The sequence below is a fragment of the Leptinotarsa decemlineata genome, unplaced genomic scaffold (assembly GCF_025532065.1).
Source record: "Leptinotarsa decemlineata unplaced genomic scaffold, Ldec_3_MD MMD2_tig00026282_RagTag_RagTag, whole genome shotgun sequence".
Classification (NCBI taxonomy): Eukaryota; Metazoa; Arthropoda; class Insecta; order Coleoptera; family Chrysomelidae; genus Leptinotarsa; species Leptinotarsa decemlineata.
Genome location: NW_027412668.1, coordinates 7,160,263 through 7,182,554, shown reverse-complemented (window position 1 = coordinate 7,182,554; position 22,292 = coordinate 7,160,263). Strand labels below are relative to the sequence as shown.

The 22,292-nt window shown below is 32.3% G+C and overlaps 4 protein-coding genes across 5 annotated transcripts; 2 read left to right on the top strand and 2 right to left on the bottom strand.

The window, feature by feature from the left end:
• Positions 1-412: 412 nt before the first annotated feature.
• On the bottom strand, positions 413-4,770 carry GAA1 (Glycosylphosphatidylinositol anchor attachment 1). The gene is made up of 8 exons (XM_074179745.1): positions 4,174-4,770; positions 3,957-4,116; positions 3,454-3,645; positions 3,197-3,399; positions 2,106-2,328; positions 1,962-2,051; positions 1,014-1,458; positions 413-885 (listed from the first exon to the last, which is right to left on the bottom strand). The coding sequence occupies exons 1-8, from the start codon at positions 4,531-4,533 to the stop codon at positions 579-581; spliced, it is 1,980 nt and encodes a 659-aa protein (XP_074035846.1). The 5' UTR covers positions 4,534-4,770; the 3' UTR covers positions 413-578.
• A 576-nt stretch (positions 4,771-5,346) lies between these two features.
• Positions 5,347-7,433, top strand: Arl2 (ADP ribosylation factor-like 2). Its single transcript, XM_023161944.2, has 5 exons — positions 5,347-5,704; positions 5,776-5,886; positions 5,940-6,102; positions 6,161-6,241; positions 6,298-7,433. The coding sequence occupies exons 1-5, from the start codon at positions 5,640-5,642 to the stop codon at positions 6,430-6,432; spliced, it is 555 nt and encodes a 184-aa protein (XP_023017712.1). The 5' UTR covers positions 5,347-5,639; the 3' UTR covers positions 6,433-7,433.
• cbc (protein CLP1 homolog) lies at positions 7,155-9,682 on the bottom strand. Of its 2 annotated transcripts, XM_074179746.1 has the most exons (4): positions 9,527-9,682; positions 8,443-9,109; positions 7,543-8,050; positions 7,155-7,348 (listed from the first exon to the last, which is right to left on the bottom strand). In XM_074179746.1, the coding sequence occupies exons 2-4, from the start codon at positions 9,092-9,094 to the stop codon at positions 7,237-7,239; spliced, it is 1,272 nt and encodes a 423-aa protein (XP_074035847.1). In that variant the 5' UTR covers positions 9,095-9,109; positions 9,527-9,682; the 3' UTR covers positions 7,155-7,236. The 2 variants fall into 2 exon arrangements, with proteins under 2 accessions (XP_074035847.1, XP_023017710.1); XM_023161942.2 differs by lacking the exon at positions 9,527-9,682 and having other exon boundaries at positions 8,443-9,335.
• Positions 9,683-13,016: 3,334 nt separating this feature from the next.
• AlaRS-m (alanine--tRNA ligase, mitochondrial) lies at positions 13,017-21,647 on the top strand. Its single transcript, XM_074179744.1, is given in 13 exon segments — positions 13,017-13,341; positions 13,398-13,571; positions 15,828-15,973; positions 16,024-16,215; positions 16,271-16,415; positions 16,468-16,607; positions 16,663-16,810; positions 17,596-18,650; positions 18,749-18,950; positions 19,776-19,933; positions 20,111-20,321; positions 21,294-21,369; positions 21,372-21,647. Coding segments are annotated over 13 exon segments (3,009 nt in total). The 5' UTR covers positions 13,017-13,107; the 3' UTR covers positions 21,500-21,647.
• The last annotated feature ends 645 nt before the right edge of the window (positions 21,648-22,292 follow it).

Below are 22,292 nucleotides of genomic sequence, written 5' to 3'. Positions count from 1 at the left end.
CCACAACATGTGTTTCTCAATATAATAGCTTCATCAGGCAAGTTCATATCGACTATCTAATTTGTGTTTTACAGTAATAATATTTATTCAGTAAATATGTTTCACAAACTACAATACACACACAGTTCACATCGTAAGTAACTGTAAAACAATTTTATAAAAATATTACCAAAATTTACTGTTTACCAAGTGTAATGAAGGCTCTTCTCAAAAAACAAAATTTAAATTTGCTTCAAAACATCTGACACTTTAATTCGTTTTAAAAGTTTATATTTTTTCCATTTGTGAGTGAAAGCAGTTCTCATATAGTTTTATAAATATTTTGTGTACTTTCACTATACTACCTACTTTTTCAAGGGAATAAATGATCATTAATTGATTAACAGATGAAATAACTGAATGATAGGCTAACTGAAAGCTGGAATCATTTATTGATCACACTTTTTATAAAGAAAAGAAGTATTTGCAACTATTGAATACTTACAAGTAATAATTAAACTGAATAAATGTACATTACTAAAAATGCACTGGCATCTAATCATTCACATTTTCGTATATGTCAAAATCTTAACTGATACTCAGTCTTTTTTCTCCTTGGTTGACACTTCTTGGGAATCTCCGCCATTTCCAAACGTAACAATCCAAAAGCACAGCCAATTCGGAATCAGAATACAAGTTACAACGCTGTACAGCCAATTTCCATAGATCATAGAATCCACAATACCATAAATTACAGACTGCTGAGTTGCATCCCAGCTCCTGGTGAGGATTTCTTTTGGCTGTTCGTCGGAGAATAGAAGGTAAGTATTGACTAGAACTACCAAGGAGAGTACCGACATAGGATGAACGAAAAGCCAAAAGAGGCGTTGGAAGAAAGAACACGGACTGAAATGAAAAGAAATATTAGAACTCTTATTATAAAAACTCGGAAATCCAAATAGTTTTTCTTTCAATTGAAGATGTGTTTCAAATATATGTATCATATTTATATGTAAAAAAATGTGTTTGCTTACCTACAAGATGTTGCTCCAATGCAAAGAGCTAATGGAACGCTGAGTATGGAACAAAAAAGTCCCAGTGAAAAGTTGTTCATGGAAATGCAAATCAAGACTGTTCCTAGTTCCAACATTGCAAGGATATTCAACTGTTCCATACCTTTTATGCAATTTCGAAACGAAACGAACATTGGCATTGATAAAGTCAATATCAAATATGCTAAAAGACCATAAAAAATTGAAGAGTTTGTGTTGTAGTCATAGAGTTCGGCTACGGTTGGTATATACTGAGGCAAATTTGAAAGTATTACTCCAAGCAAATGTGCTGATAAAAATACCATTATGATTTTATCTAATGATGAATCATTAGAATTTGCTATAGAATCATTGGAATTTGCAGTAGTATCATTAGAATTTGCTGTAGAACTTGCTGCAGAATCATTAGGACTCGCTGTAGAATCATCTGGAAAAAAATTATATAATTCTCGTCAAATTTAATCTTTGAATGAAATAATTTGAATTACTTGAAAAAATACGTTTTTCTGAAAAATTTGTTTAGAAACCTATTTTCCAAAAAAAACACATATTTTCATTACTTCAGCAATAAACCTTCAGGAATACTTCAATATCTCAAGATTTATATCAAAACTATTTTTTTCACTATTTTATCAATAAACTTTCACAAATATTTGAAATATCGTAAGATTTGTGTCAAAGCTATTTTCTGGGATTTTTGGGTGTGATGTTTTTTGAGATGTACTGCAGATATCCTGAGAGCGGTGCCTGTACGAAAGTAGCAATTTATGTCAGATTTATATTGGTTGTATTATGCTCAACAAAGCAAAATACATAAAATTTTATATACAAATAACAAATTATGTCTGACGATTTAGAAAAAAACTACTGGTGTGGCCATGAATTCAGTCTATTAAATACTCACAAAGTTCAATTAATTTTCGTACTCACCGGATTCTCCAGTTTGTTGCTTAAGCCACTTAGCACAAGCTTTAACAAACAGCGAACCAGCTATCAAACACACTGACGGTATATAAAGCCCTTAAACAAAACTCATTGGAATATTTTTTTTTTAGAAAGTGTCAGGTATTATACCTATAGAAATGTACCTCTCTGAAGAAGGCAATAAATAGAAAAAGAAACTCTGATGAAACCGTTCCAAGAGATTATTCAAGCTTCGAAAAGTGCCTTCTAAAATCCTTCCAATACTCATCATTCCAACCTTACTGCTTCCCTTCGCATTAGAATCTTCAAATCCTTCCAAGGTCAACGCTTGAATTCCAAACCGATGAAAAAGTCCGTGGTTACCATTTGGTATCTGTAAGAAAACAGAAATGATTGATTTACTAACTTACCCAAAAGTAACATCGTAGTTTCTACCATTTACATTCACTATGTGTTCAAGAATTTGAATTCAAGTTCAACATATACTTTCAGAGGAAAGAATTCCTTGACATATTAAATAGAATCATATAATAATAATAGAAATTCCACCTGGATTTTATGAACTCGCCCTATATAGACTGATACCTTTTGAGCTTGTGTATTTAATTTAAATGTTGTGCTAGTTCTTAGTTTTTGAATTTTAACTCGTGCTCATTTTATTTATTTGCTATTATGATTGTATGTACTTCACTCACATTATTACTAGTCACACCACTGTGATTTATCATAAATGTATTATATGCATATGATCGAATAAGGTCCGTCTGTCTGCTTGTCTATGTAATTGTTTATGAAAAAGTAAATGGGCTGAAGATGTTTTCCTTTTGACAAAAAAATTAAGGAACTATTAATGGCGGATTGTACAATTCTCAAATTATTCATGAAAATTTGAAAATATAAAATCAAAAAGTTGAAAGGGGTCAATTTTTGAGAGAGATTAATTTTTAGAAAAGGTTTAATGCTTTCTTCTTCCTCATCTTTATACAAAAAAAAATGTGGGAATCTTTGAAAGAAAGGAAGAAAGCAATCGATTTCAAAACGAACTCTTTAAAAAAATTCTAATAGGTCTGAGATAACTTATTCTGTGGAAATATGCTTTCTAAGGATAATTCATCACCTCTTACTGGACAAATTGATGATGGACTTGATATGATCAACAAGTGATTTCTATGTCAATCAACATTAATGTGATCGAATATAGTTGATACGGCAATAAATTCTATTTACTATACAGAACTAACCCCGGTAGCTTGGGTAGCCATCATCGCCAATAGATTCTTAAAATAATTCCACCATTCCTTGAAAAAATCCCTGTAATACTTGGGTCCTCTATTTTTGAATGTGTGATACAGGCCTTCTTTGGCACACATCTTTGAAGCTAAGTTGAACAAATCCAAATTAGGTAGCTGACCATTAAGGCCCTCTATTTTTATGTCCATTTGGCCTGAAATTGTGAGCGGTTGAGATGATCCATCTTCAATTTTAAAACGTGACTCACCAATTCTCTCACTGTGCAGTTCCAAATTTATAGCAGCTTGAATAGCTCCTGCTCTACCTCGCAAGTCTCCATGATACAATGTGTCCTCGTTTCCACAAGTAACCCCATGATATGCTTCCAGCCAGGCTTGAATTCCCAGTTGTTCATGTTCGGTGATTAGAAATATTATATCCTTTGCCCAATATTTTTCCTCTATAATATTAAGTAGATCAAATTAAAAAATATATATTTCAAAATAATAGTCTGTCAATTGGGTACTGGCGATGCCAAACAGACTGAAACAGCTGTCTACCGGTGGCTCTTAAATTGAAGTCAATATGGGAATGATCAGAATAGTATTTATAAGTATGTTACATCATATATGGATTAAATTTTTCAGATAGTGGAATGTAAATTACCCAAAAAAGTAATAAACAAAGAATAAATGTTTATTCATTTATATAAAATGAACAATTAGTGTGAATTATGTTAGACTATATGTCCTTGAATTATTACATACTTACTATTGGCATACTTTGCAAAAGCCATCATAATTGCAATAGAAGGTGCTGTAGTAGGATGAACACTCACTGGAGGCCTGAAAGGTACACTCAGTACTAACGCTTCAGTACTGGAACCTCTTGCGGCCCTCAAAATGCCATACACATTTTTTCCACTATATTTCTAGAAGTGGAAACATATTTTGAAGAACTGGTAATGTAGAAACAGCTAACTACAAACCTCTTTTTTGTTCAATGGAGAGACAAGTGTAAAATTGTGTGTGTATGTGTCCAGTCCAATTTGCCTAAATTTTGCTAATAAATAAGGGTATGGGATGGAATCATCATACTTTTTCATTTCGTCCAACAGTTCCTCATGGAATCTAATGGCTAATCTATCTTCGCGAAACTGTGATTTCACTAGACCAGGTAGAAGAGCATTTTCAGAAAAATAGGTACTTGCATTTTTTGATGGATCTGCCAAAGCGCAGAACCATACTATCCCGGAAAGGTACATCACCAAACATAACTTATTGTAGTATTTTAGAAGCAGTTTAACAAATTTTCCTTGGCCCGTGCTGGGATCCGTTAACAAGCCCATCTTTTCTCTGGAGATGAACAATTAGATTTATATATTTCTATCATTTGCTCATTTTCAATGATTAATTTTCAAGATTTTATTCAAATAACTCCCAATGGTCCCAATGTCAATTTCAAAACTTGGGTTATGTTTCATTTCTTTTATCCATAGACATGATAACACAGACTGGGCGTGATGTCACTTTAATATATATTCCACTAGCACAGCGGATCACGCAATATTTTGGCCACTGTGTCACTGCAATATATGACAAATCAAATACCAAAATGTTCACATGGAAATATGCAACGCGTCAAACATCGTGACGTATCTGGATATGTGTATAAATATTACTCGAGTTTTTTTCCCAATACTAAATCGTTATTTTAACACCTCGACACGTGTTTAGATCACCAAGTGATTATCTTCAACAGGAAGATCAAACTGTTTGATCTTTCTCTTGAAGATGATCACTAGTGATCGAAACACGTGTTGAAATAACGGTTTGGTGTTGGGAAAAACTCCAGTAATGTTCATTACTACACCAAAGGTTCCAAATAGTGCATAAGTGTATGAAAGACGTAAATCTTTTCATTTTTTTAGTTCTTGGAGTCAATGTTCGTTTTTCAATGGGCAGTCCATATTTATTATTATGTCACTGATTTTATGACATCATCTGTCAGACCTAGAGATAATCATAAGGACGAATGAGAGTTTTCAATTTGTCAATTGAGAGATCGTAAACTTACTTCGAGATAATCTAATACACAAATCAACTTCGAAAGAAACATACCATCGTAAAACAAAACAAACAAGTTCTGATATCACATGCAAATTCAATACTGAATAAAACAAAGAGATGTAGATACTCCATTATCCTTAGAAAACCTACAATTTGTTTGATTATTCATTCATATTTTCCCTCAGAAATTATAAACGGTGTATTAGCCATAGTTGCCACCCACGGCATCTATCCCGTGCTGTGTCAATGGTCTCTTTCTAATGGAACCATTCCCACAATTCTATGAAATTATATAAATTCAAATTTTTGTTTACCTTCAAACATCAAATTGTACATAAATAATAAAAATACAACTCTACTTGTAAAGGCTACCTAAATAAGTGCAATGGGATTTTTAACGGTGTTGAAGAAAATGAAACAAAAAGAGAAGGAAATGAGAATTCTCATATTGTATCCTTTGCTCAAAATAAATAATATTACCTACATATTTTCGAAATAAAATATCCTTAACATATTTACAGAGGATTGGATAATGCTGGTAAAACAACAATAATGAAAAAATTCAATGGTGAACCTATCGATACCATTTCTCCTACTTTAGGATTCAATATTAAAACTTTGGAGCATGAAGGGTTAGTTTTGAAATGAACACCCTAAAGTTTGTATATATTTCTTACTATTTTAGATTTAAATTGAATATGTGGGATGTTGGTGGACAAAAGTCTCTCAGGTCCTACTGGCGAAACTATTTTGAATGCACAGATGGTCTTATTTGGGTGGTAGACAGTGCTGACAAACGTAGATTAGATGATTGCAGGTCTGAACTTCATGTTTTATTGAAAGAAGAGGTAGGTTGTTCTACTTTTTGTGTCTCAATTGTGTTATGACTGGTATTTTTTATTTTAGAGGTTATGTGGTGCTACATTGTTGATTTTTGCCAATAAACAAGATTTACCAGGTGCCTGTACAGCAGAAGAACTGAGAGAGGTAAGTTATTGCTGTACTGAATGATCAAGTCACATAGTAGTCTTTACATATTTCAGATTTTGGAACTAGATAAAATAAAAACCCATCACTGGAAAATTGTTTGGTGCAGTGCCGTAACTGGCGAAAATTTGTTGAAAGGAATGAATTGGCTTATAAATGACATTTCCGCACGTATATTTACTTTGGATTGATTTTCATAATAACCTTTCGAAATTGAAAACCATCATTGCTAATTTATGAAAATGCCACCAATATGTTACAATAAAAGCTGTGTTTTCTTTCTAAGAACCAGCTTTTTCTAATATTTTTTAGGACTTGTGGTTTGTGCTTTTATCAGAAGTGGTATCATTGCACAGTCCGCCTGAAAAATGTTTGCATATTCTAATTAATTGAAATTTGTGACATGCTTATTTAAAAAATACTTTTATCTATGTTTATTTTGATGTCTCAAATCTTATTTCCAGTTAATAAAAAAAATCTCCATTGTTTTTACAAAACCCCTTCTCTCAATGACCACAACCGTAATACGTGCATTTCACCAACTAAGTTGGGGTCAATAGGAGATGGAGACAGATTTTTTTAAACAGATTTGAGGCCTCAAATGTCTCCATCTTCTATTAACCCCAACTTAGTTGGTGAAACGCACGTAATAGATTTGTGGGAGCTGGATTTAATGGTGGGTCAAGCAAGGTTCATTATCACAGACTTCATTACTAGTAAACATGATTTTCTTTGTAGAAGAAAAATATTTTATCAGATCGGTGGATCCATTGCCTGTAGTTTTATACACGTGCACGATCAATAGAAACTGTTTAGTACTAGTCGCTTTGTTTATGAAACAGTTTGTTTAGAATAAGGCATAACCTAATAAACCAACTGGTGAATTGCTATGAATTAGCAGAAAAACGCAAAATCTAATAAATTAATATTTATTATGAAAATAGGTACAAGCTAGCAACATTATATAAAAATAGTTTAACTATAGAAAAATGATATCAGTGGGTATCCATAAACTGTAGTTCGGAGAGAACCAAAATGTGATTTGGCAGCGGCTTTGGTTGTGGTGATAAGAGTGTGAGAATTTGTCTTTCTGTATCTACATTTGTCCTGAAAAAAATAAAAATAATACACTGTTATTCTGTTAATGTAAAACCAAATTTAAAGAAATACATTTTCTTTTTATAATAACTGACCTTACACAGACTCATGTCCCTAAATATATAACCCAGTTTACCACAAATGAAATCAGTGAATACGAAACAAAAATTAAATTGGGGTGTTGAATTGAAAAAGTTACTTACACACAAACGAAACCAGCAACATGTGAAGAAATCACCTCATCATCTTCCTTCTCTGAAACACTAACTGCTAAAATATGATGCAGGAGGCCTGCATTGGGTGACAAGACCACGAGTTTAGTCATGTGGTCATCTGCCTTCATCCCAAGAGGCAAGCAGGAATCTGGAAGAGCAGGGGCACCAACTTTAAAAATTTTCACCTCAAAGAATTTCACATCAAACGAGTGAGGGTATAAGGAATTGCTAGGAGTGCCATAGAAGTATTCTCGTATCCTCTGATCCCTGGCTTCCCCTCTAACACTTTTTGATCGTTCCACAACTCCTCCACTCTTAGGGAGAAATACCACTTTGACAAAGTTCGGCACATCTCTGACTAATTCATTGTATAGTCTTTCTTGATCCAAAACAAGTATAACATCAACCTCAAAACATTTTGCAGAACTCAGCAACTGTTTGTATCCTTCAGCTTTGGTCCACCCACAGGTGTTGATGATAGCTCCTGATGATCTTGCTACAAAATGAATTAATCATTTTCCATAACTAATGTGTGTATGTTATATGTCTACTTTAAAACTATTTAACAAAAGATAGGCATTGTTAATGAGAATTGTTCTCCATATTTGAAGGGAGAATATCTATTGGAAAAGATAAGTTTTAGGAAAAAATACCACCTTCTGGCTTTCTACTTCTCCATCATTATATAGGAATTAGAAAACTTCCGAAAGAAAGATGAAAAAACATGATATAAATAAGATATAAACAACGATATTGAGATGTAGAGATTTTGCAAGTTTTTTTTTAGGCAAACAGGAAGAAAAATTACACCCAAGATAATTATATCTCGGTCAAGTTAAATATGCTAACTTACCAATATTCACACCAAAAACAAAAAAAAATACTCACTTCTTTTATTAACTTCTAGTCTTTCCTTCACTGTTCCTGCCAACTTTTGAACCAGCATATTGAATAAGGTTATATTTGAACCTGGAGTTTTGTGTCCAAAATTATACACAAGAGGAGCTTCTTGTGAAAATCCTTCATCAATGGAAGCAGGCCTCTCGATCATTAATGCCCCTATTGTACCTGGGATTGAAATATGCCCTTGGCCTACATCAAGGTCCACGAAAATGGGTCTTCTTCCCATTCGAACAGCATAATTTAGAAGTATTCTACAAATGGTTGACTTTCCAACATCATTGGGTCCGACAAGCATCGCAATTGGTCCTCTTTTATTATCTTTCTCTGCGTCAGTTCGCATGAACTCCAATGCCCCATGACAGTTTGAATATATCACCATAGGAGTCTCTTTTGCAGTATATATCACATCAGTTTTTCCTTTTACCTCGACAACGCAACCATGCCATGTGAAAACTGCTACTTTGGCACCTGCAGTGAATTCATAAGTTTTTCCCTTGACTATCTCTGTACCGAAAACTTCGGCTGTCCCCTTTTTTAATGTTAAATAAACTTTTTCACTTTTTGATTCCACTTCAAAACGAAGCTCCTGGTCTTGCTCCAGATTATATTCTTGAAGTACCTTCTTGTCCATAGTCATTTCAAAAATTGGTCACTGAAAACCAAACTGTAAATTATGAATGGACTTGATTAAAATCAATCAATATGAATGAACACCGTAGCTCTCTTCATAGAAATGAATATTACACATTCGGGTACAATTCTTAAATACAATATTATTAGGTACCCAACTTAATTCGGTATTAGTGTAAGCGATAACAGAAAGAATTTGTAAACACGGTTTTTCATGTTTCAGGCGTTTTACGATTAAGAAGAATAGGTTAGAAAACTATTATGACTTCTTTCAGTATTTGAATGTTTGCTGTCTTTATTTATTTTATGTTATGTCCTTTGATGTCAACTGGTTTACCGTTCTATTTTTGAAGCAAGCAGCATAAAAAAATATAAAACGAATAATAAGTTTTTTCTTAATACCATGGACGTAGAAAAATAAATGGACTCAGTTATTTACCTCATTAAATGAAGCCGGTGAATGGGAGCATTCTAAGATCACGATGTGGATATGGACGTTGCCATATTGAATCCGTGATAATTCTTTAATATCACCAATGCTGTGCGGAACTTCAAAACTGACAAATTACATTCAACAGCATGAAGTTATGACCTCTATCATGAGGTTAAAATAGACATCAAACATTTCAGAACCTAAACTAGTGCCACATTCACTTCGAAAATATTTGTCATTACCATATAAATCGGCTCAGTTCGTTACAAGTGAACTCGTGGCAACACTGTCGAATTTGTCGTTTGGAAGCCTACTACCTGCCTTGCAGTGATGCCAATTTGCCAGTAATTACTGCATTTGCAAGTAATCCGATTATTCAGAAACTAAAATGCAGTAATAAAGATATGCAAGGAATTTGTAAGGACTTTCGATATTCTGCAAGGATTTTGGATATCTCTCTTCATATTGATATATTTAGTGAGAGAGAGAGAGAGGGAAAGAGAAACCTTTGATTGAATAGAATAATTACATCGGCGTCAAATTGTAAATTCAATCAAAAGGTGAATATTATTTTCTTACTAATTACTTTAGTAACCCATCTACTCTTAAAATTATAAAGAAATACCGTTTTGTGATTGTCATTTTGTACCTTCAATATGATAGAACTAGAATAGATCAAAATACTCAATTCAAAACATTGTTCCTTTTTCCTCTTTTTTTATTTATCAATTTTCAACAGTTTTTTAAAAGAACCGACTTTTTCGAGTAATTTTATTTATTTCGAATACAATGAAGTTTTCCTGTAATTGATATCGGAAATATCTATAATCTCTAACAATAATTGATGAATAAATCTCTGAAGTTTTCATAAGTATATAACATTTTGCATATTTTCGTTTACATTGCCCATATTGAATTTATTGCGTGCGCTACTGTCGTTAGAGGGTATGTCACAGTCTATCGCAAGATTCCTCCTTCCCCGTAACCCGCTCGCCGTCGAACCGAGCGGCTTCAAAACATTCTGTGTTGAAGGTATTGATTTGCCGAGTCCATTAATTTTTCTACGTCCATGCTTAATACAATATGTGAAATATCAGTGTTGCCAATAATGAAACGCCTGAAACTACTTTCACGTGAATATGCTCAATTTTTAAAAAATTGTATGAGTAATACGATCGTTTATAATCAGAAATCAAATTGGCATACATATTTGAAGAAGTTATCAACTGGGAAATCCATAAAATGCCGCTATTCAGGTGATTAATGTCGTTTTCCAAAGTAAAATGCTTTTTTAAAAACGTTATATCAATATGTTCTTACCAATTAATTGATGACTTGCGATTATAATAGTTTACAAATTTGCACTTACGTAAAAATTATCCAAATGAAAAAACCGTAACAGAGATACTCTTTACGGCTTTTATATGCTTCCTATACTTGACTTTCAACTTTACCTACAAATGGACGTAGGGGAGAACAGGGCAATGGGAGCCTACTAAGGGGAAGTTTAATAAAAACCTCATTACTTCAAATTCTTGTATTTTTTTATTATAAAATCTTACCTTTGTTATAAGAGAACACTTTAATCATAGTTATAATCAACTACAGACATGAAGATAAGGTAAAATCATAGTTTGACAAAAAAAGTCAGTCGCTCCTATTACCCGACAAATGCGGCTAATGAGAGCCCATTTAACGCTCATACGGAAAATGGGAGCCAGTATAATTGCTAAAGAAAAAATTTAACAAAAACGTACTATAAATGATACCTTACTCATTATAATTATCAACACAATAAAACTATTAGTAACTCAAATTAAAATAAAAACAAATTCGAACAAAACGGAGATAAAATATGAAATAATTAATGGAAAACAAACAATCTAGTCTTTACGGATCCAAACAAAATGCACAAATATAAGTATTGGATTATCACTGCCAGAACACTCTTATAGGCCCAGTTTCCGCAACTTCTGCATCGGTACCACATCTCTCCACATTTTCCAGTATCTAAACAAATTACCCTCTTCAGAATATTCTAAGTCATCATCGCAAATAGTATTTTCGTCTACTTGATCAATAGATGAGTCTTCATCATCACTTTTAAACAGATATCTTGTTGCCTTTTGATCCTTGTGTTTCTGATGGTTGTAGTCCTGTTACTTTTAATCTCTTTATCTTTGGTATGTTTCTTTTCAACACATTTACCTTTGGTACATTTTCCTTTGACATTTTCCTATATCACAGTTTCCTTCATTTTTCTTAATTGTCTTTGTCTTATTCTCCTTTACAGTTCTTTTCCTCTTTTTTTCTTCAAATACTTCTTTATTTGGAGTACTTCTTATTATTACAGAATGCTGTTTGTTCTCCATCGGTCTTTGTTTTTGAGAGATGAGTTGTTGAGGCAGTGGACTGACAATGGAGACAGCATTAGCAAAGTCAATATTGGACTGAGTTGCGATAGATCTGGCGGTGTGTGTCTTCAGAATAGCAGGCGGTTCCGGTGCTGCATATGATGTGGATGAAATTGAAGATGGAATTACATCAACTTCCATTAGCCGCTGACCACTATTTTGAAAAGTAATAACATAATAATTCTATTCTCAATCACAATTTAACTGATTGTACTAGTTAGTAAACGAAACTAGGGATATAAGAAGTATGAATACAATAAAGAATATGATTTCATGCTTAACTTGATGATGGCAATCGGCAATTTCTTGTAAGCGTGGAGCGAAAAACATACAAGCGTCCCTAGTGACTAAACGAATGGCACTAACGGTTCGAGCGCGTCAGGCGAAGTTTGCAGATAGTTGACGGAAGCACCCGAGTGCTTAAGACCGCGCAAAGCCTGCATTCCGTTCAATCACCATAGCTCCCATTGCCCGATCGCTCTCATTACCCCGCGTTCCCCTACCTATAGTTTAATTGAAATGAGATTACTTCCAAGAAAATGAATTTTAATGATATAAGGTGAAAAAAAGTGGAATGATTTCGTTTTACTGTTTTCTGATTAGGGTCATGAAGAAACAGATGTATTTTCCATGGTTCAATTAAAGAGTTCAATTAAAGAAAAATTACATTAGCTAACTTTTGTTTTTCAACTCTCAGCCGGAAAATTAATGAATTCACAACGTTATCAATAGGATATCACTCTTGTATTTAGGAGATGATTAAATGCTAAGTTTGTTGGACTCATAGAAGTTGAATAAAGTGCTCTCTAGTTTGAATAAAAAATTTGTATTTTCTTTTCAAATTAAGCAATTACTTTTGCAAAATTTAAACTATATAGAACACAAATTCAAACTTCATTTATTCATGGAAATGCATGAAAAAAATTTATTAATCTTTCTCTATGCTTAATTTATATAATTTATATTTACCCAGAAATTTGAATATTTTCAATGCTTCTTTTAGATTATTCATTTCAGAAACGGAACGTATTCCTTTCACTAAAATAGTTCAATTGTCAGTTTTATTTCACTTTGGTATATTTGAACTAACGAATTTGAAGTAATGACAGAAATCGAGGTTATATGTTGTGAATAATTTTTTTTTTTGATTTTTTATCTAAATTCTCAGTGAAAATGGTTCGTGTTGTACAAATTCCCTGTAAAAAAGTAATCCATACTAAGTCTGAAATGATTATACTAACGAGGAGCATATGCAAATACATCAATAATGATTTGCGTTCCAAAACAATAAGACAAAAGTTTTTGGAATATTTCATAAATGAAAATAATCATAAATTTGTTAAGTCAAGTCCTGTTGTACCCTACTGCGATCCTACAGTGGCGTTTGTAAATGCAGGAATGAATCAGGTAACGTCATAATTTCACTGTACTTTCTCAATCATGAATTTTTATTATTTCTGTAGTTTAAATCTATTTTTCTTGGCACTCAAACACCCAGATACAAGAGGGTGGCCAACAGCCAGAAGTGCATTCGTGTAGGTGGTAAACATAATGATTTGAACGTTGTTGGGGTAGATGGATATCATCACACTTTTTTTGAAATGCTTGGAAACTGGTCATTTGGAGATTATTTCAAGGTAGAATTCACCCAGCTATATACAGGTCTATTCAAACTCAAGTCTGTGCATAGAGATATTGTAAATGGTCAATTATAGAGAGTAGATAGAATTGTCAAAGTTAACCTCTTTACAATGCTATTGAATTAAAAAAAAAAATGACTAGCTTTTTTGTTTTCGGAAATCTACTGAAAAACCGAAGATTTTGAAATACATTTTTTTGCATTATCTTCTTCATTTGCAGAGATATTGTAAATCTGTTTATACTTTGCCATAAGAACTTTCAATGGGCTATCAGAATCCATTGAAAATACTTTTTCCAAACCATGACAAAAATATTGTCACTCCATGCATGTTTCGCTAACCAAATTAGTGTCATCAGCATAGTTTTTAATAATAATAGTAATTCTTTATTTCCAGTCAGACAATAAAATTGTGTAAGAACTGTCAATAGAAAATACAAATTGAAAAAAGATAAAAAGGGGGAAGACAGGCTCATACCCTAAAATTGCAAAGCATAAAGGCGTTTCAAATCAAATCAAATCAGTTTATTCATTCAAAGGACCCATTAGGGTATAGAACATGTCAGGATATAATGTCTTCTATTCAACGGAAGTCATTTTTTGTGGAAGAAAATCATTCTTTTTCATCGACCGTTTTTGGGTATTTTTTACCTTCCACAATGTTTCGGAGGCATCTTTAATGATTTTTTGAACACAGAGAAACTATTCAATTCCTTTATATGACCTGGATAGTAATTATAAATCTTTGGACCAATGTATTCCGGTCCACATAATGTTACTTTGAATCTAGCTGAGGGCAAATGAAAATGATTCTTGGGTCTGGTATCATGGGTGTCATGAGAAGATCAGAGAACAAACACAATAAGTCCAAGAGGCTGCAGTGTTTTCTGGAGACTTGGAAAAGTCATACAGCTCCCAAGGTACCAAAAGAAAAAAACATGTTGATGAAGTTTCAGATTTGTTGTATGAGTTTATTTATTTTTGAAAACATTTTCTACTGTGAAAGATGCCCCAGAAACAGACACAATACCTAAGTCTAGATTCTACTCGAGAATAATATATATTGAGCAACTGACTTTTTGTTAAAACTGTTCGTAAGTTGGTAAAAAGATACTTCAATGAATTAAGTTTTGAAATAATTTGTTGTGGGTGGGTTTTCCAGTTGAGGAAGTCATCTAAAATGATTCCCAAGAATCTTACATTGTGATCAGTATTTGTTAGGGTCACATTGTTCACCATGAAATATATGCTTTCCACTGTTTTGCCAATTGTGAATACGAATAACTTCTGTTTTGTCTGCATTGAGGAATAAATCATTGTTATTGAAGTAATTGATATCCGGCTTACTATTCTGGCACAATTGTTTTCTAATATTTTTTTCTGGTGCATAAGAGGTAACTACTGTTTTTAATTGAAAATGTATAATATTTTCTGTATCATAAATGTCACTAATGTCTGATGAATCAATTTTTATATAATGAAAAATATTGCAGTCATATTTTCTTTCTAGCCGATACTATTTGAAATTAATACTAAGAAACAAAAAATACGTTTTTTGACAATTCTCATATGAATTAGATGTTCAAGGAAATGAATTTAAAACTAGGCTTGTTGTTCGAGGTTTGACTCAAGTTTATGATGTTGATTACTTTGAAAAGTTTTCTTTTGTTCTGAAGCTTCTAAGTTCATGCTGCAGATGTCCCATTTAAAGACATATACTGATACCTTCTCATCATATAACTCTGAATAAAAGATAAAACATTTCGTCTGACACCATAACCTTTCAATTTCTTCAGAAGAATTTCAACTTACACACAGTCAAAACAAAAGATGACACTGAAACCTCTGGCGTAGAATAAATCCAAAACAAGCAGTATTTTTATTCATATATATGAATGTTCATGCTGTACATGTTGCTTAATGTTGACAGTTGCTAAAATTTTTATAACAGATACAGATCTGTGTTGAAAATTTCAAAGTTGAGGATGGTCCAAGCCAGACTGCAGCTTGTATTAAAATTCTATAACCGTATTCTGATATACAATTGTAAGTTTTTTTGAAAAAGTTTGAAATAATTTTCAATATTTACGCAAGTAAAGAAGATACAACCAGAAAAAGGATTTATTGGTTTTTCCATGTAGGTAAATTTATCATAATTTAAAATACTCTCTAGCTCTTCTTATGAGATCCCTACGCATAGATATGAACTCAAATGGCCCTGCATACTCACTAGCAGTAATTTTTCTTTCATCAGCCAGAGGCATGCAAGCTCGCGTGGAATTTACTTACAAAAGTTTATAAATTACCCACAAGTAGATTGTATGTAACTTATTTCAAAGGTGACAAAGAGTTGGAAGTGGAAGAGGATTTAGAAACTAAGGAAATCTGGAAAGAATTAGGGTATGTTGAATTCAAATTCGAGTGAAAAAAATATTGAATTTTTTTTTTAGCGTGCTAGCTGACAAAATACTACCCTTTGGTCTGAGGGATAATTTTTGGGAAATGGGTCTTACTGGTCCTTGTGGACCATGTACAGAAATCCACTATGACCATCTGGGAACAAGTAACAGATCAGAATTTGTAAATAAAGGTCTTCATGACCTAACTGAAATTTGGAATATTGTTTTCATAGAATATAACAGGTAATACATCATGATTTGGATTGATGATGAGCTGAATCATAATAAATTATTTTAGACTTCCTGATGGTACAATTGTAAACCTTCCTCAAAAACATGTAGATACAGGATTGGGATTTGAAAGACTGACTTCCATTTTACAAAACAAAATAAGTAACTATGATACGGATAATTTCAAGTATCTTCTAAAGGCTATAAATAAGGTACTTGAGCTCTTTTAGATTGATTGATTATACTTTAAACAATTAATGTTAGAATTGTAGCAATTTACCAAAGTATGAAGGTAAATTTGGAGAAAATGATTGGAACAGCCTAGATCAGTCGTATAGAACATTGGCTGATCACAGTAGGATGATAACAGTTTGTTTAGCCGATGGTGTAATTCCTGAGGAAAAGTAAGATCAAGCTTTTGTTAAAATATAATTTCAGTGAATTACTAAACATTTTTAGCCAGAAACTACGAAGAATTTTGAGAAAAACTTTTCTTCTGAGTGAAACTGCTTTCAAGAGGGAAAAAGGCCTACTCAAAGAACTTTCCAATTATGTTGTGGAAAACTTAGGTCCCTTTTATCCTGAGTTGGAAAAAAATATTTCCCAGGTTAAGTTGCTTATAATATTTATCTTATAAAATTGTATCTCCGTTAATATTCTTTTTGAGTAACATTAAATTATGAAAAATCATCAATAATGTTTATTATGAAAAAATATTTTGTCGATTCAAAACAGCCTATAAACTTTCACATAAAATCCGTAAAGTCATCATCAGCCAAGTTTTTAGAGTTTTGAATAGACACAAATTTATTGTGGTGTGAACATCGTAAAGTTTTATTCAAAGGATCATCTCCCATAATTGAAATGCTTTTCAGAATTACAAACTTCATAAATATTCTTATATATTCAAAATGTATTTCTTTATCTTCGTTTCTTTCAAAACTGCATTTTTTGTATCAGTTTGGAGAAAGGCAATTCATTGAAATTACTGCAAAATAAAGTTATACAGTCTATTTTAATATTAGATTATAAGAAACCAACTATTAACTTTTACAGAGAAAAAAACATTATAGATGTGCCAAAGTTGTAGCAACTTAAACTTTGCACCTTTGATCGTTTGAAATAAACATGGCAATCATTTTATTGGAGAGATTTTGAATGATATAATAATTTCCAGAATTCTATTGAAAATATCAGCAAACTAACATAAAATTATCTCATTATAAACAATTATGTTATTAATGTTTTATATATTTCAATCCTTTCTTATTCAAGTGAATTTGTTGAATGTAATGTTCTTTTTTGTACCAATAATGTTGATAAGGACTGTTTCTAGGGAAAATTAATCATTGTTAATTAATATAACTAGTGCCTAATAAGGTTTATTTTCAGATTCATCAGATAATTGATTATGAAGAGGAAGTTTATAAATCAGTGCGAGAATCCAGTTCAAAAGTCTGGCAAAAACTCACGATAGAAAATCCAAAGTTACTTGAACTTGATGTCATCGAAACTCCAAATTTCATAGGAGCCTACAATGAAATCGCAACCACTCGTCCAAAAGAAATAGGCTCAAAATTAGCTTTCAAACTGTATGACACCTTTGGAATAGATGAAGATGCCATAGCAAAGCTGTCAAAAGCTTTGAACTTGAAGTTCAACCCACAAGAGCTCGTCAGAGAGTTAGAAACTGCCAAGATAAGATCAAAGGAAAGCTGTGCTTATACTGAGAACAAGATATACTCTTATCTACTCAGTGAAAACATCCCAAAAACATATGACACCTCAAAATACTCATATTCAAAACACAATGGGAAATATTCCTTTGAAGAGATTGAGACTACTGTTCTCAAAATATTCAAAGATGAAGAAAGCACTGATGAAATAAAAAATGATCATTACTGTTCTTTGGTATTGGACCAAACTAACTTATACTCGGAAGCTGGAGGTCAAATATCTGATAGAGGAATTATTACATTGGGCACAGACACGTTCGATGTAACGTCAGTAGAAAACGTAAACGGATATATTGTTCACAAGGGTTTTTTCAGATCAAATGGAAACACCTTGAGAACAAACACAAAAGGAAAAATTCGAGTGGACGATAACTTCAGGCTTTGCTGCATGAGGAATCACACTTGCACGCACTTGCTAAACGCTGCTTTGAAAAAAATTAAAGGAGCTACTTGCCAGAAGTCCAGCAAAGTAACTGACAAGTATTTGACTTTTGATGTGGCGATTTTCGGGGACAAATTGTCACATAAGGATCTAGAAAAGGTTGAAGCTGAAGTTTTGGAGGTTTTGAAAAAAAATCAGCCCGTGAATGTCATAGAAGTAGACAGCCAAGGATTGCTAGCATTCGATTGCGTTACACTTATTCCTGGAGAAGTCTATCCAGAAAGTGGCATAAGAATCATAGAAGTGAAGAATGATTCATTTTTGTCAAGGTATTCAACTCTCAATACTCAAACATTATTGTGAAACCAGTTATTGTTTAGACAAGTGTTTTTTTTCAAAGAGATTAATAAAATTGGGCTTTTTTTAGGGAACCCTGTTGTGGTACTCATGTCTTGGACACTTCTGACTTAGAGGATTTTTGTATAGTAAACATAAAATCTTTAGGAAGAAGTATCGCATCAATTTCTGCTGTAACAGGCGACAGAGCAAAATTGGCTAGAGAAAATGGATCTGAGATAGTAGAAGAAATAGATTCCTTAAAGGTTAACATCAGCGATAACATAGACAAGGTTGGAAGTTAATAGTACTTAAATTTACACATTTCATTTTTTCAGGTTAACTTTTGTTTGTTCCGTAAAGTAAATTGTCGTTTTCTGACATTTTCTTTGTGAATGATAAAAATAGTGAGTCATTTAAAAAATATCGAAGTTTTACCAAAGAAAACTGAATTTATTTTTCATCAAAAAATAAATCAAACATTACATTGAATCTCAATATAATGATGAAATGAGTAAATAAAACAAATTTCTGAAATAAAACGTCCCATTCATCATTCACATTCTCAGTGGCAATGAGTATTTATGAAACATATGGGGCTTATGCTGTATTGTTTATGAGAGAGCATCAAAAGTTCTTTCATATGACAATCCAACAAACAATTTTTTTGAAGAATGTTTCATAATGGACGAAAGTGAAATTGCTTATTTGGCAATTAATAAAGAATAGAAATAATTAAATTTCACATTATGTTAACAAGGAATTCACAAGGACATAGTGGTGTGTTGCTAGATCTAAGTAAAGCTTTTCACTGTGAATGTTCATTCTACCAAAAAAAATTACATGAAATGCCTCACATCTTATGAAATTTTATCTGAGCGACAGAAAATAATAATGCATTAAATAGAAACCAGAAGATTGTTATCCAGACATAGTTGTAATTCATAAAGATGTTACTTAAGGAAGTGAGTGAATGTCACTCTGACTTGCATTTTTTGTACAATCTCAGTTTTGATATTATTTTGGTGAATTTCTTGGATATTGGATAGTTAGTAAATGTTCTATATCAGTTATTGATGAAAATCCACTAACTAAAATCAATTTTTGTTTCTTTTCAGCCAGAGTTATTGGAAATGATCGTAACAACCTTGAGGAGAAAATTGAATTATAATGTGGGGGATGAATCTATTTTGCCTTTGAGTGTGAAGTTTGACTGTCTCGAAAAACTAGAAGCCATTAATAAACAAATTAAAAATGTAGTCAAAGAAAATTTGAGGTAAATAGTATGTTTTTTATATCTAAATCAGAACTTCAGATAAATCTACATTTTTCTGCAGTTTTGAGTATTTTAAATTGACTTAATAGAATTTGAAACGTTGGCAAAAAACTATTTTTTTTTCATGATTTTAATGATCCATAACCTAACCAATACTACATCTGACATTAATTTTAGAGATTTCATAGAAATAGAAATGAAGAACGCCCTAGAATCCAATGTGAAGACCACAAATTCGAACAAAAGATACATTATTCACTACCTCCGAAGTTCGATGATGCTGGAAAACGTGCCACTACAGAAAGCAACGAAACTTTGCCCTGATCTTCCCATTCTAGTTTTAGCATATGCTGATAATATGGTCAAAGCTAGGTGCTGTGTTCCTAAGGTACAGGCTCATTATTTCAGATATTTACTTATGACTATGAAAGCCATTAAATTTTAATTGAAACAATTATACGAAGTATGTTCAGAAAATAACGGAAATTTTTAAATTTTACTAGTTTGGACGGTCCGATTGTCTAAACTTTTTATGATGATACACATGTTCCTGAAGTATGATAAAATGTTGAGCTGTATTCATTGTTCAGGTAAGGTGTGTTTTCTGTAACTTTGAAGTGCGTAATTGACGATGATAGGGTTCCATGTAAGTGAAATTTCATATCGTTACTCTTTCATATATAATACTGTGTAGCAATCCTGTAAATGATATCTGATTCAATTTCATAACGAATGTTTGGAGTATAAACGGATATGAAAAAGTGGCGTTAGTATAATTCAATGTTCATGTGAAAGTAGTTGTTTCGGAAGGGATTTTTCTTACCTTTTGTATCTGAAAGTAACTTCTGTGCACGATTAATACATCTTTATAAAGTTTATTTTGAACGTAATTGCTTCTTTGGAAATTTAATACATTTTTTTTATGTGAAGATGGATAGTTGAGAGCCAAAAACTTTTTTTCACAAAATTAAAAATACAGTTTCAACCCAGTCTATAACAGACCAGGCATGATTTCTGAAACGTTGGATGTCTTTGAATAACACTTTATTGTGAGCTTTCACATTTCTTCACAGAAGCATAACCTGTCTTTTACTATACAATAGCTTCTGCATATCTGTTAATACTGAAATAAATTGCTTTTAATTTATTCATTGTTGCTGTACCATATATTCAAATCTGCTCTGAATTGTGAAATTCAAGAGTATAATTTGCAATTTTGAGAACGGCCAACCTCTGAAGTAGTTTCTCAGCACAAAAAACTTACATTATAAAGTCATAACAGTATAAAGGGCTTTATGGAAAACTATTACGAAAAGGTAAGATGCAATCTTCATCTTTTGAAAATTTCATTTTCTTTCAGAATCTGAAGACTGAAAAATTCAATGCAGAGAAATGGATGAAGGAAACTGTTGCCGAAGTTTTCAAAAGTAGGGCAGCACCCCTAAAGGTCAAGACGGTAGTTTAGTTTGCAACATGAAGGCTAAAAAAGTTCACGTTCAAGAATGGGATCCTTTGCTCAAAGACAGTTTAGAAAGAGCTGAGAAGTACATTAAGGAAAATTTGTGAACAATTTGTTGAAATATGATAATGTCTCTGTTTTAAGAGAAAAAATTGGCTATCTGTCAAAGAATATGGATCAGGAAATGTCAGTTGTTGTATAGTGTTCTAAAAAGATTATATTTATTATGAAAAGAAATAAACGTTTTTATTGTAATTTTTATTTTATTACATCGTCAACAAGCTTTAACACTTAATGGCAAACATTAAAAATCGATATACCTCCATAGACTTTGAAAACTAATTGAATTTTTTATCGTAAAACTCCCTTTCTTCGAAGCAAATCTTTGAAAATATCGGTTATGTACATTTCCAAACAAAAACTTTATTTTACAGTATTGTTTTGAAAACAAAGGAATTTGTTCCACTCGCAGGTAATTGAAAGAATTTTATCTGGAACTGCATCAACCTGAAATTCTAGTTAAGTTTCTGATTTTTTTGGCATTTGTCAATGATTCCAGTCTTTGAATATCGATTTTATCAAGCATAGTTTTCGCCTAAACAAATATAAAAAATATACCCGTTTTATGAAAGGGCTCACTTCAAGGTTTCTTCTACAGGGTGTTCCAATAGCAAGAGAAGACTAATTTGTTATTCGATGTTCTCCACATTCTAACGTAAATTTGCAGTACTACCTAATTGAAACATCCTGTATACCAAAAATTAATTTTATAAAAATAAACATCTGCCTCGCAAATTCGCAGAAAAACTAGCATTTTCAACCCAGTTACTACATCTACGACAGTCTTAATCTAATGTGACATCGACATACACTACATTTATTATAAAAAATAATCTAAAA